Source organism: Hyperoodon ampullatus, assembly GCF_949752795.1.
Source record: "Hyperoodon ampullatus genome assembly, chromosome: 14".
Taxonomy (NCBI): Eukaryota; Metazoa; Chordata; class Mammalia; order Artiodactyla; family Ziphiidae; genus Hyperoodon; species Hyperoodon ampullatus.
The window spans coordinates 43561127-43574389 of NC_136927.1; the positions used below are offsets into that span (position 1 = coordinate 43561127).

Genomic DNA, 13263 nt, shown 5'->3' on the forward strand with positions numbered 1-13263 from the left:
AGTCTCATTGTGCTGCCAGAAACCCTTTGACACCTCTCTATCCATGCTTCTCTTGTCTTGTCTTTAACAAAGAGGGCGGCCTCCAGCTCAGAATTCCAAGCATATGCTAATATCTAGTGAGAATGTAAGAACAAGTTTTTTTCATTTTATTTTTTGTTACCTTCTATTTACAACAAATAATACTGGTTTTCTATTTTCCGTACTGATAAAAAGTTTCCTTTTAACGTACATGGTTAAAAGCAGGTACTCTGGAACTCATACTATTAGGTTCAAATCCCAGCTCTGCCACTTACTACCCATATGACCTTGGGCAAGTGACACAACCTCTCTGTGCCTCAATTCCCTCAACCGGAAGGAAAAAGTAATAATAGCATCTCCCTCTTGGGTTATTGTGAGGATTACATTAATTAATGTATGTGAAAAGGGTAGATTGGTGCCTGACACCTAGTATATGCTGTAGAAATGTCTCCTATTATTAGTTCAAATAGGGGGGAAGAAAACCCTGAGGTTTAGAGAACACTTCTTTGGACCAATTCCACCATTTTCCATGTGAGGGAACGAAACTTTGGAGAAGATAATTAAGCAGCTGAGCTAGGATCTGGTAGGTCTCTGGATTCCCAATCCACTTACCAGCCATTTCAATCTTCAGTAATTAATATAACCTCTCAGCCTCAGCTTATTCATTGCAGAATGGGACTAATACTATTTCATTGGATGTTGGGATGCTGTGTGTAAAGGTGGCTCAGAAAATGAGTTGGTATGATGTCTCCAGTGCATTCTCAACAGGGGTAATAGCACCCCTCAAGAGGGCAGAAATTGGTTCTTTGCGGGTGAAAAATATCTTTTAGATATACAAAGCACAGACATATAGTATATAAGTTCATGAGAAATGGTGATTAGGAAACAAAATGTCTAAAAAAGGCTTGGGGAGCAATAGTTAAAAAGAAGTTGAGAGTTGAGAAATACTGCTCTTAACCAAGATTTTTTCAACTTGGATTGTTACTCATAAGTGGATTATGAAATTGGCTTAATGGGTCATGATAAGCATTTGGGGAGGAAAAATGATAGAGGAACAATAATATAGTCCGGTGTGCACTGCACATAATCAGGATCAGAAAGTATCGTGAGAAAGTTTCAGTTCAGTTTGGCATGTGCATGCCTGTGCTGAGTCATGAAATAAAAGTCTCTCTTGAGGCTCACTGTAAAAAAGTGGTGCAAGCCATTTCTCTAAACCACAATTTTCTTTTTCTCTCCTCATTATTTATCTCTCAGACAAGCCCATGCAGCCTCGAACTATTTTACTCTGAACAGGAAGAACCTGATAAGGAAAGAAAGAAATGTAGAAGAGAGTGTCCAGATTCCAGTAAAACTAGGGCCTGACCTTTACCAGCTCATGGCCAAGGACTCTTCCCTTCCTCATTCTCTGTTCCAGGGTAAGCCACAGCTACGGAGGAAAATGACTGGCCCTCAGCACCAGAGGGACCTCCCCTCTTATTCCTGCCTCTTCCTCCCCTTTCCTCCCCTCCTCTCTGCTCCCAACGTGAAAGGCAGCAGTCATGTTGACCCGAGTCTGAGTCCAGCTCTGCCATTTACTCTGCAATCCCAGGACAAGTCATTTAATTTCTCTGATCCTCAGTCTTCTCAGCTATAAAATGAGGAACTTATTCGTAAGATTGTAGTGGTGCTTAAATGAGAGAAGGTAGAGAAAGTATATTAGTATTTTAGTGCCTTGTATACTGCAGGTGCTCATGATAATAGCAGCTAACAGGCCCTGAATGCTGTGTGAAGAAATTTATCCATGTTATCTCTATTTCATCCTCTACACAGGAGTAGGGAAGGTAACGGGGCAGACTCCAGTCAGGCTGCCTAGTTTCAAACCTCAGTTCAGTATCTTTTCACATGTTTAAGGGCTGTCTATAGTTCTTTCTTTCTGACTGCATTGTCTGCCTTTTAAAAATGTGCTTTCCTCATAACCCCACATAACGTCTTTGGCTTACATCATATTGGCCAGACCTCTAACTACCAGGGAGGCTGGGAAATATAATTTTTTAAGTAGACATATTTCAGTCTCCAACAAAATAAAGAAGGTGATAAGGACGATACTGGTTAGGCAACCAGAGTCCTCGTCTTCAACAGTCTTATCTCGCTCTTGATTTAACCTTGAATTTAATTTTCAAAGGCCTATCCAGAGGGGGGGAAATGGAGGAAACAATTAAGAACAGTTAACAGAGATAAGCTCTGAAAATGTGGCTGACTTGTCTAAATTGTAGTCAATGATGTTTCGTTTCTTTTTTTTTTCTTAACCATTCAGTTTCTTTAGGAAATGAGTTTACGAGTTTTCTATATCTGTTTAATATTAGAGAGACCAATACAGTCAGAAAATAGGGTTGAAAAAAATCCCACCTCATTAACTCCCTGACTGTGTAACCTTGGTCAAGGTACCAAACCGCTCCGTGCCTCTGTTTTCTCATCTGTAAAATGGGTACAATAATAATCCCCATTAACAAAGTTGTATTGAGGAAATGACTTGATATTTTTAAGCACTCGTATCAGTGTCTGGCCCATAGTAAATGTCATATAGTTAGCATTTGAGCTGGCATTATTATTATCCCAACTTCACAGATGAAAGAATTGAGGCCCACAGAGACTGGCCAACCATCACTCAGGGAATGGAAGAGCCTAAGATGGTTTAGCATTTAAAAAATTCCAGGGCATCCCCTAGCGGTCCAGTGGTTAAGACTCCGCACTTCCACACATTAGAAGAGTATGCTTTGAGAACAGGTACCTGTGTAAATGCCCATGATCCATATAAGGGCATTCCCAACCCCCCAGAAGGCTCCCTGGGGTCTCCTCTCCGTCAATACCTCCCCCAAGTTAAATGCTGTTCCGATTTTTCACAGAAGATATTTTGCCTGTTTTGAACATCGTCCAAATGGAGCCTTACAGTATGTTTCTTTTATTATCCTTGGAGTCTGAATTTGAAGTCCAGATGGTCCCACCCTAGGAACTGCCATCTTAACTATTATCCTGTACTGCCTTTTAAAGCAATGACTGCTTAGGCTGCTCTCATTTTCCCCACCTCCTCATCCTGTCCCCTCTTTCAGCTCCACCCCTGAATCCTAGCTGTGCTTCAAGCCATCAACGAAAGCTAATCAGTCAATTCTGTGTTAGAAGGTACCCCTCCCCCCGCCCGCCCCCGCCCCGCCCCAATGCACGCCCCGCCCCCCAGCAGGCACTCTCCAGGAAGCATATGATAGAGCACATGTTGTCAAGAAGTGGGCCAGTGGGAAGATGGCATATTCCAAACCGTCCACCATTCCACCAATAGGAAGGTGATGTTCCTGCCCCCTCCCACTGCCTCTGTAGAGCTGCCTCCGCCTCATGCCCTTGCAGTTTGACGCTTTCCTTGTATCCTGAGAAGGTCCCCTCAAAGCTGCTTAAGGGGTGCAGGATGGCAGGCCCTGACTCCCTACATCTCTCCTGGGCCTTCCTCACACCTCCCCTCCCTGGAGTGGATGGGAGGGGAGGCTCTTCCAGACAAAAATAACATATATGTAAATATATATGTTTTCAGAGGTTTTCCCATGTTGTTTGTTTCTTTAATGGGATAATGCTTTGAGTTTTCTTTTTCTTTTTAAAGAAATATTATTTTTAAAAATTCAGTTATCTTTACAATTTGAACACCCCTCGTTCCTTTTTTTCTGAGTTCTGGGCGCTGATGAGAACCACCAGCCTCCCTCTCTAGCCTCCACCTTGCCCCTCCGAGGTGAGGACCTAGGAGAGGGGAGAGGTGACACAAAGAGCTTGGGGTGGGGGGACAGAGGTTGGGATGGGGTGAGTTCAGAAAGAGCAGGCACATACTTAAGAGCTGAAAGAGAAAGAAGGAATTTTAAGGTGTGAGATGGACTGGGAGGTGTAGACCAGCTTCAGGAATTACAGGGAAAAAGAATAAAAGTGTAGGAAATGGATTGATAACCAAAAATTAGGATGTCCATTTGCTCTGGATGAGGCATATTTAAAGTGCATTAAGGATCTCGAAGAGATTGGGGAAGAGCTATGCCTGATGGCTTTTGATGGTTATGAAAGATGGATCCCATAGGCCTTGAGTTTCTGGGGTGAAGGGAGGGTCTGAGGGACACTGTGTTGAGGTGTTCTCACAGCCATCTTTCCTCACCTTCTCTACTCCAGACAGGCATGACCCTGCTCTTTGTACTGGGCTGCATCTTCTTCCCGCTGAGCTTTGCTCTGCTCTGCTGGGGTCTGCAGAACCACTCCAACCTGCGGATGGAGAGACCAGAGGCCGTCCTGGTGGCATCCAAGTAAGAGGACAGGGTGAGGGCATCCTTCCTGGGGCCAGGGCTGGTGGAGCTGATCTCCTACTTTCAGGAAGAGTTAGTGATAAGAGCAGAAGCAGACTATGCGTGTATGTGAGCGTGGGTGGGTGGGAGATATAGAATCAAAAGACACTGGCTATGGGATCTCTTGCAAGTCATTTAACCTCTCTGAACTTCAGAGCCCCCATGTAAACCCCATGGGTTTAATAAGAATACTCACCTTCCATTCTCTGTGGAGATGTTGTGTGAGGGTCAGGTGAATTCACATCTGTAGAATAGGGGTAGGGAATTCCCTGGCAGTCCAGTGGTTAGGACTCAGTGCTCTCACTGCCAGGGGCCTGGGTTCAATCCCTGGTCGGAGAACTAAGATCCCACAAGCCGTGTGGCCAAAATAAAATAGGGGTTGCAAACTCCCGCAAGTGACACAAGAGATGTAGGCTCTGTGGGGACTGTGTGAGCTGGAAGACTACTTTCATCCCATCCAGTGGGGGCAGCAGCTGCTCGGCTCCAGCCAGACATCATGGAGTTAAGAGTGTGGGCCCAATGTTGTCTGACCTCCTGATTTTTTTCTTAAAAGAAGTTGAGCTTTTATGTGAAATCTAATTTTTAAACACTGACAAATAACTTAGAATTTAAGAAAATACTATACTGGCAACACCATACTGGCCAAACGAAACATGTTTATGGGCTGGCCTGGGCCCTTGTGCTGCAAATCTATGGCCTATTTGACAACAATTAGTAATATACCTGTGAATTACCACCAAACCTTAGGGAGGAGAAGGCAGAACTTATCTGGGTGTCTGGAAGACAAAAAACCCATCTCTATCTGCTTTAATGCCCACTATCCAAAATGAAGCCACAGCTCCACCAGGTCTGTGGCCCTCCCCACAACTCAGCACCACCCTGCGGCCTTGCTCATCTTTGGCTCTGGAGCTATGCAGACATGGGTTTGAAAGCCAGCTTTGCCAATTCTCATAGCTAGGTTATCTTGGGCAGGTTTTTTGTCTTTTTTTTTTTTTTTTTTTTAATCTCTAAGCCTCAGGTTCCTGTCTATAAAACAAAGATACTACCATCTGAGAAGATTAAATAAGAATGAAATAAACCACCGCACCCCATCCCCAGCACATAGTAAACACTCAGGAAGTTGGGTCCCTTTTCCCCTTAAGTGAAGCGCTGAGGTCAGGAAGCTAGGTCCACTATTGTCTCTAAAATTGTCCCCCACTCTTGCTGCCTAAGGCCAGAGACCTCTCAGGGTCTGTTCCCACAGTACGACACTAGAGGGCAGCACAAAATTGCAAATCCCAGTCCTTTGGGGAGGTGATGGCATGGGCTTTGGACAGGCAAAGGCAAATCCTAGGGTTACTATTGAGGCGTATCTTAGGACAGGCTTGGAAACCAAAGTATGGTTTGGGTAGCAGGGCCCCACGTCACGCAGAAGTCTACAGGGCAGTTGGTTTCAGGACGAGAAGGCCAAATTCCAGGGAGGCAGCATGAAAGGGTGAGAAGCAGCTCAGAGGCCAGTGTGGTTCTGGTGGGGCCTCTGACCTGCAGCGGGACTCTGGTCAAGTCACTGGGCCTTGTTTCCTTGCAGTGGAATGAGGGGCTTGTATCAGCCAATCCCCAGGGTCCTTTCCCACATGGAAATTGGGCTGTGAAGTTGCAGAGGAAGGGGAGCCAGGAGCATAATAAACCTGAAGAAAAAGAGAGTGACCAGGGCTTAGGGGAGGCCAGGAAGCCTAAAGGACACGGGCAGGGGCATCATCGGGCTTGAAGTGGGTTTTCAGAGAGGCAGCACTTCCCCACTCTCTTCAAACCCTGCTGTCTAATATGAGTGGTTTCTTGTGTTTTCTGAATTATGTGACCTTGGGGAGGGTCACTGAAGGTCTCAGGACCATTTCTTGACCTGTAAAAAGGGGACACATGTGGTTACCTCAGTGCTGTTACAATAGTTAGAGGAGATCATAGGACAGTCTTGCGGCAGAGTTGGGACCAGAGGCACCACATGTATATACACCTCAGAGTTTCCCTCCCTCCCACTGGAGTGAAGGACGTGGGGGTCTCTGAGCCCAAAGGATACTGTGTTGAGGTGTTTTTATTCCCATCTGTTCCTTAAACTCATCCTTCAGAGACAGCAAGATGCACCAACTTCTCCTGCTCACCCCTCCAGGGAATCCTCTTTCTCTCTGCGGAGTGGGTGCCCCTAAGCTGGGACCCCAAGGCCGCTGAGGGACACGTGTTGAGAGGCCTTGGCAGAGGAGGAAATGGCAGGCATTTGCAAAGTACTGGTGGGAAACGGGGTCAGGCCCATCTGGGGGCCCAGGGCCTCCTCCCAGCTGGCCAAGGAGCCCCAGGCCACCTCCCTCCCCAAGAGGAGAGCCGACCCTCCCCTGGCTCTCCCAGGCCGACCCTCCCAGGCAGCCCCCTGTGCCTGCCGCAGCGGCTGTCTCTTTAAGGGCCTCCCCCTCCCTCTTTCCCCGCTCCCCCCACCTCTGTCGCAGCCGCTGCTGTGGTTCAGAGCTGCATGGAGAGATGCTGCTGCAGGTCCGGTTTCTTGGTGTCTGGTCGGTGCCATCATTTCCCTCCCCCTCCCTTGCCCTCCCCAAGCTGGTGACTTCCCGTCCCCCTCCCCCTCCCCACCGAGGGGGCAGGGGGCTGGGCACGAACTCTCCATAATGCCCCGTACAGCCTCTGGGCCGGGCCGCGGGGACTGGGGCGGCAGCGAGAGGCGGGAGAGCCGTGCTGACCGCTGACCACTTGCCCGGCTGCTCCTCTGTCTCCCCTCCCTTTCAGAGCTGGCACCACAGTCCCACCCCCCACCTCCCACCCCGCCTCCTCGGGCCCTCCCAGCCTCTCCACGTAAGCCCCCCCCCCCACCTGCCTCTCTCCCTCCCCTCCCCCATCCGCATCCTCCTCGTCCTGTACCCCCTCCCTCTGTCCTCTCACCCGGTCCTCCCCTCCTCGGCTCTCTCCCAACCCTCTGGCTGGCTTTCTCCTGCTCCCTTTCTCGGATCCTCCCTGTCCCCGGTCTCTCCCCATTTCCCCAGTCTCATCTAACTCCCTTTCTCGGGTCCTCTGGTCTGACTCCCCAGCCCCATCCCGTCCCTGCCCTGTCCCCTTTGTGCCCCTTTCTCTTTCTCTCTCTCCTTCCCCGGCTTGGCGTCCCTTCTCCGCCTCTAACTCCCTTCAGCTCGGCCTCCCTGTCCCTTCCCGGCCGCTCGCTCGGCTCCCTGCCCGAGGCCTGAGCACCATGCTGACCCCGATGGTGGCTGGAGGGGTGGTGTTCCCCGGACTCTTCCTGCTCTCCAAGAACACGCTCCAGCGGCTGCCCCAGCTGCGCTGGGGGGAGGCCGACGCGGTCATTGTCTCAGCCAGGTAAACTGCCTCCCTTCCCCGCCGCCCCAGGCTCTATGGGGATGGAAGGGACCCTTGGCCTGGTGGGGACTGGGGGCTCCTGATGTGGTCGGTGGGCTCTACCTCCAAGCTTCCCTCTCTCCTCGCCGCCTTACTTGCTGTCCCGGGAGACCTCATCCAAACCCAGCCATCTGGTCTACTAGTATTCAGACTGCTCTCCCTCCCTTTTCCATTCACCCTCCCACCCTCCAAAACAGGTCCGGCCTGTGACTAAAACATCCCGATAGGATATTAGAGGGCAAGGCAAGGGGCACAGAGCTGTGTGTTATTTGGGGCATGTGTTTGGGGGAATGAGGGACAGAGGAGTGAACAGTGGAACTCTGCACACCCTGGAATCCGGGCCAGAGTTGGGGTGGGGAGCGTGGTGGCAGGCAAGGAGAGAGCGGGAAAGTGACCAGGGGGAATCAGAGGCAACCGAGGGGCCGTGGGATAACCTGCACGATGACTGGGCAGCTGAGTGGTGCCAGAACAGGCCCGGGGGCTTCCCCTGCCATCCTGTGCTGTGCCCTCCCCCTTCCCTGGAAGGGACACCTTGTCATCAGCCACTCGTGCTCAGCAGCATCTCACCTCACGATGACCTCCCTGGTGTCCTCCTGAGAGGAAGGCGACTCAGTGTCCAGTGAGGAATGGGTGAACGGAGGAGTAGCAGCCGGGCCAGTCCAGGAGCCTGAGGTGGTGTGGCTGAGTCCCGGGCAAGGCAGCCTTGGGGAAGGACGGGCGGGGAGCACCCAAGAAGTGCAGCAACTGGTCAGTAAGGAGAAGAAACCGAGGGGCGCGTCCCCTCCCTCTACTGCTGCTCCCTCTTCCTCCCTAGGCTAGTGTCCTCCGTCCAAGCCGTCATGGCCTCCACAGCTGGCTACATCGTCTCCACCTCCTGCAAGCACATCATAGATGACCAGTAAGTGCCATGAGACCACCTTAGCCCCTGTTCCAGCAGCCTGTGTGTATGTGTGACCCCTGAGTACCCCAGATCATCTAGGGGACTCCTTCAGTGGTCCCCAAGCCCTTAACTTGAGCCTGAGCAAGTCAACTGCAGTAGCTGCAACTCAACACCCAGGGATAAATTTATCCACATCCTGTCCTTAAAGGTCAGAACCAGGAGGAGAGGGAGTGGGGAGCAAAAAGGATTCTCAAAGCAGCTCCTAGGCTTCCCGGCCTCTTGGATCATAGTAGGTTCTGAAGGTTGTTTCCTCCCGTACCTCCTCCCACCCTTTCACCCCTCGGACCCCATTTCCAACCAGCACCCAACTGGGGTGCTTCTCTACTCATGCCGGGCTCACCCCTCCCCTCCTCCCAGAATCCAGGTGTCCAGCCCCAGCTCTATGCATGAGAGGGACAGATGACACAAACAAGGCCACCAATGGTTAGGCAGTGGGGTGGAGAGTGGAGGGTGAAGAGGCCAAAATTTGGCACTGGGAGCTGCTGCAGTGCCTGGCGCTTGCCAAAACCCCAGGCCTCAGAGGTAGAGCAGGAGGAGGGAGGAGAGGGGCCCTGTCCGTGGTGCTGACGGGCAGCTCTAGGTTGACCCACGGGCCGCCGCCACAGAGTTGCTGGTGAGGGTGCTGAGGACGCCCCACGCTTAACTTCTGGTCCTGTTCCCCTCCTCTGGTGGCTGCTGAGCCCCAGGGACATTGTCTGGATGCCCCAACCTAGAGACATTCGCTGTTTCCCTCGAGTTCCTTCATCTGTGAAGTGAGGTCCATCTCTACCTGGAAGGGCTGCTGTGAGGAGGAACTGACTTGTGTGTGTCTAATGCCTAGAGCAGCTCTGGCCACACAGAGTGGATGCTAAACTCTTTCTTCAGACCCCCACCCCGGGGACTTGGCTTCCTCTTGTCCTCTCCCCCCATTCCCACCCCTGGGTCCAAGATGAGGCTGGATCCCCACACATTCCCTTCTCTCGCCTTCTTACAGAGGTCACTTTTCAGTTCTTAACATTTTCTCCCCTGCCCTACCCAGTCTGTTCTTGTCCCTCCCCGCTTAATCCTCAGGTGGGTGGGAAGGATCAGGGTTAATCCAGGGGCGACAGCTGTTCCTACCTCTGAGCACCTAATTGCTGAAGAGGGTGGGAATGGGTTTAACCCTGCACACTGAAGCCCAGGGCCTGGAGGTCCTGGAGCCCCACAAGCTAGTGGTGTCACCGTGTCTGCTGTGGCTGACTCTCCAGGCCACTCTCTGCTCTAACTTCTCTTGGGCCAGTTGGACCCCTTTCCACCTTCCTGCCCTTCGTCTCTAACCTGGGCCACTGCTTCCTCTCCTCTCTCTCTCCCTCCTGGTCACACACTCCAGCATGGGTCTCTGCTTCTCTTTTCCTGAAATCATCCCTGCTAGAGTGGGCTGCCTGTCCCCTTCCAGGCCAGTCTTCCCCAGGGTTCACCTTCTGTTTCCATCTCACCCCTGGTCCTCAGCTGCCCTGCCCTCAGGTCTCACTCCACTTCTCCCTTCAGCAGCTGCTCTTATTTTGTCCTCATATTTGCGTCCCTTCTGGCTGACTTTGCTTTCATCCCTCCACCGAGCTGGGCGAGTTCCCCTGGGCCTGCCTCTTCGACCTCCCACCCCACCTTGGACCTGTCACACGACTATGGATTTAAGAGAAGGTGCTTCATGTGCTGACTCGAGAAGAAAAATGCAATGTTGCGTATTCATGCACTTTTCATTTTTGTTTACTCTCTAAGTGCATGGAACTTTCTCTGCTCTTGACTCCTTTTGCTCAGCGTTTTCTCCTTAATGCTTGGCTGTACCTGAAAAAACAGGAGATGGGGCCACATTCAAGCAGAGCAAGCACCGCTGACAGCACCACCAACTCCCCAATGGGGCCTGTCTGTGACCCCTGTCTCGAATCTTCTAGGGGACAGCAGGGCTGAGAGGGAGGGCTGTGGATCCAGACTTCTCATGTTTATTCCTTGGTCAGGTTACCTAGCCTCTCTCACCTGTAAAATGGGGTGACAACCATGCCTACTTTTTACAGGCTTTCTGTGGGGAGTAAATAAGTTTGTGCATGTAAAAGATTTAGAATATTACAATAGTGCCCGCATGAAATAAGCAGTCAATTAATGTCAGCCAATATGCTCTCTCCCCACCACTCCCAGAATTACTCTTCTGCTGTAATTCGTCTTGATCTCAGCTGTTTCTCAGATCTGGTCTGGCTTGTTTTCTCACTCTATCTCGGCCCTCAGGTCTGTGGCTATCTTCTGGTCTCTCTTCCTTTTTCTCCCACCATATTGCAGAGAGAGAGAGAGAGAGAGGGAGGGAGAGGGAGAGAGAGGGGGAGAGAGAGAGAGAGAGAGAGAGAGAGAGAGAGAGAGAGAGAGAGAATATGAGTGAATGAATATGAAGAATGCCACCCATTCCTGAGGTCAGTCGGGTTTGAATCCTGGGTGGGTCCTGAGGTCAGTCGGTGTTTGAATCCCAGCCCTACTGCTTACCAGCTGTGTGATAGTGTGACCTTGGGCAAGTTTTTCACCCTCTACCCTTGTAACTTGAGAGTCCACTTCCGTCTCAGGGTTGTTACGAATATCACCTGAGATCTGACTCCCGTGATGCATCCAGCATGGACCCCGGCACCTGGCAGCTGCCCTGTCCATCCCCTTTCCTCCTTGACCCCCCTTTCTCTCTGCCCGACAGACACTGGCTTTCCTCTGCCTACACGCAATTTGCAGTGCCCTACTTCATCTATGACATCTACGCCATGTTCCTCTGTCACTGGCACAAGCACCAGGTCAAGGGGCACGGAGGGGACGAAGGGGAGACCAGAGCCCCGGGCAGCACCTGGGCCGTGGCACGCGGCTACCTGCACAAGGAGTTCCTCATGGTGCTCCACCATGCCGTCATGGTGCTCGTGTGCTTCCCACTGTCGGTGGTGAGTGGGGCTGCTGAGAGCCGGGGCCCCGTGTCCTGCTCATGCCAGCACTGCAGGAGCCTAGGAAGCCCTGGGTCCAGGTCCCAGCAACAGGGCAGGCCCAGGATGGAGGGCCCCATGGAGGGGTTAATGAGCTCCAGCCCAGCCCCAAACAGCAAGAGGGTGGATCGCACCCAGCTGTGGTGCTTTGGAGCTACAGTTACACGCCGCTGCCTCTGAGAGTCAGTTTCCTCATCTGTAGTATCAGGGATACCATCTCACCTGCAGGATGGTTGGAGGGATACGGTGAGTTAGTGCTCCCAGCTTAGCTACTGTTCACCTGTGCTCAGACTTTCAGAGTGAAGCATCCCCAAAAGTGACGGGGGTTGGGGGTCAGGCGCTGCCCAGGAATCACTCAGGACAGGCTGTTTCCTTCCTCTCCTCTCAGGTGTGGCGTCAAGGCAAGGGAGATTTCTTTCTAGGCTGCTTGCTGATGGCAGAGGTCAGCACCCCCTTCGTCTGCCTTGGCAAGATCCTCATCCAGGTGAGAGGGGCGCTGAGGGTTTTGAGCGTGACAGGAGGACCGGGGAAGGGCGGGCACTTTTAGGGACCCATTGGAGATGCTTTAAAGGACAGGTGAAGAGTCGGGGCTATAACGCGGGGTATAGGGGAGGCGTCAGGGCGGAGGGGGGCGGGTGGAGAGGAGCGGGGCCTGGGGCCCCTAACCTGGAAGGCAAGGCAGGGAGGTGGGCCGAGGGGGAGGTGGCCCAGGGGCTGAGCCGGGGGCGTGGCCGGAGGCGCCCCGCCCCTCACCCCGCCCCTGTCTGCCCGTCCCGCCCGCAGTACAAGCAGCAGCACACGCTGCTGCACAAGGTGAACGGGGCCCTGATGCTGCTCAGCTTCCTCTGCTGCCGGGTGCTGCTCTTCCCCTACCTGTACTGGGCCTACGGGCGGCACGCGGGCCTGCCCCTGCTCTCCGTGCCGCTCGCCATCCCGGCCCACGTCAACCTGGGCGCCGCGCTGCTCCTAGCCCCGCAGCTCTACTGGTTCTTCCTCATCTGCCGCGGGGCCTGCCGCCTCTTCCGGCCCCGGGGCTCCCGGCCGCCCTCCCCCTGTCAGACCCAGGACTGAGGGTGGGGCCGGGGGCCCTCCCCACCCCACCCCTACGCCGTGGGGACAGGGCTCTGGGGCTGCTGGGTGGGGGGGAGGAGCCAGGGGCCTCTTGCTCTGACAGTCCCCGGGAACTGACAGATGGACTCCGAAGGGGTGGGGACACGTCCCCTCAGGGGCTGAGGGCTGGGACCAGGTGAGCTGGAAGGCAGGGAGAGGGGACCTCTCCCTACAGTGCCTGAACCGAAGGTCGACCCCCTCCTGCCTAGCCCCTGTCTCCATCACCTCCCCTGGGCCCTGGAGAAGCGAAGGAAGAGGAAGAAGGCGCACCCCTTCCCAACCGCTTAGGGCTCGAGGCTGTGGGGAGCCTGAGGGGACCAGGACTCACAGAATTGTCGGGGAGGCCCTGCTGCCAAGGCCATGCCAGCCCCCCTGCTGCAAACTCCTCTCAGCTCCCTGTCACCTGGGAGGGAGGGGACACCCTGTCTAATGCCCGTGGGCTCGCTCAGGGCTGGCCGTCCCCACTGCTCCTCTCCAGGGGAGGCCGGCCTGAGGAGTCTTATTTATTTTA

At 53.0% G+C, this 13263-nt stretch overlaps 1 protein-coding gene across 2 annotated transcripts; it reads left to right on the forward strand.

Annotated features, from left to right (window-relative positions):
• Positions 1-4194: 4194 nt before the first annotated feature.
• TLCD3B (TLC domain containing 3B) lies at positions 4195-12713 on the forward strand (the record flags this gene model as incomplete). 2 transcript variants are annotated; one of them, XM_079719921.1, is made up of 5 exons in its annotated part: positions 4195-4319; positions 8560-8643; positions 11369-11603; positions 12031-12126; positions 12426-12713. In XM_079719921.1, the coding sequence occupies 5 exons, from the start codon at positions 4195-4197 to the stop codon at positions 12711-12713; spliced, it is 828 nt and encodes a 275-aa protein (XP_079576047.1). The 2 variants fall into 2 exon arrangements, with proteins under 2 accessions (XP_079576047.1, XP_079576046.1); XM_079719920.1 differs by lacking the exon at positions 4195-4319 and adding an exon at positions 7582-7706.
• Between the last annotated feature and the right edge of the window lie 550 nt (positions 12714-13263).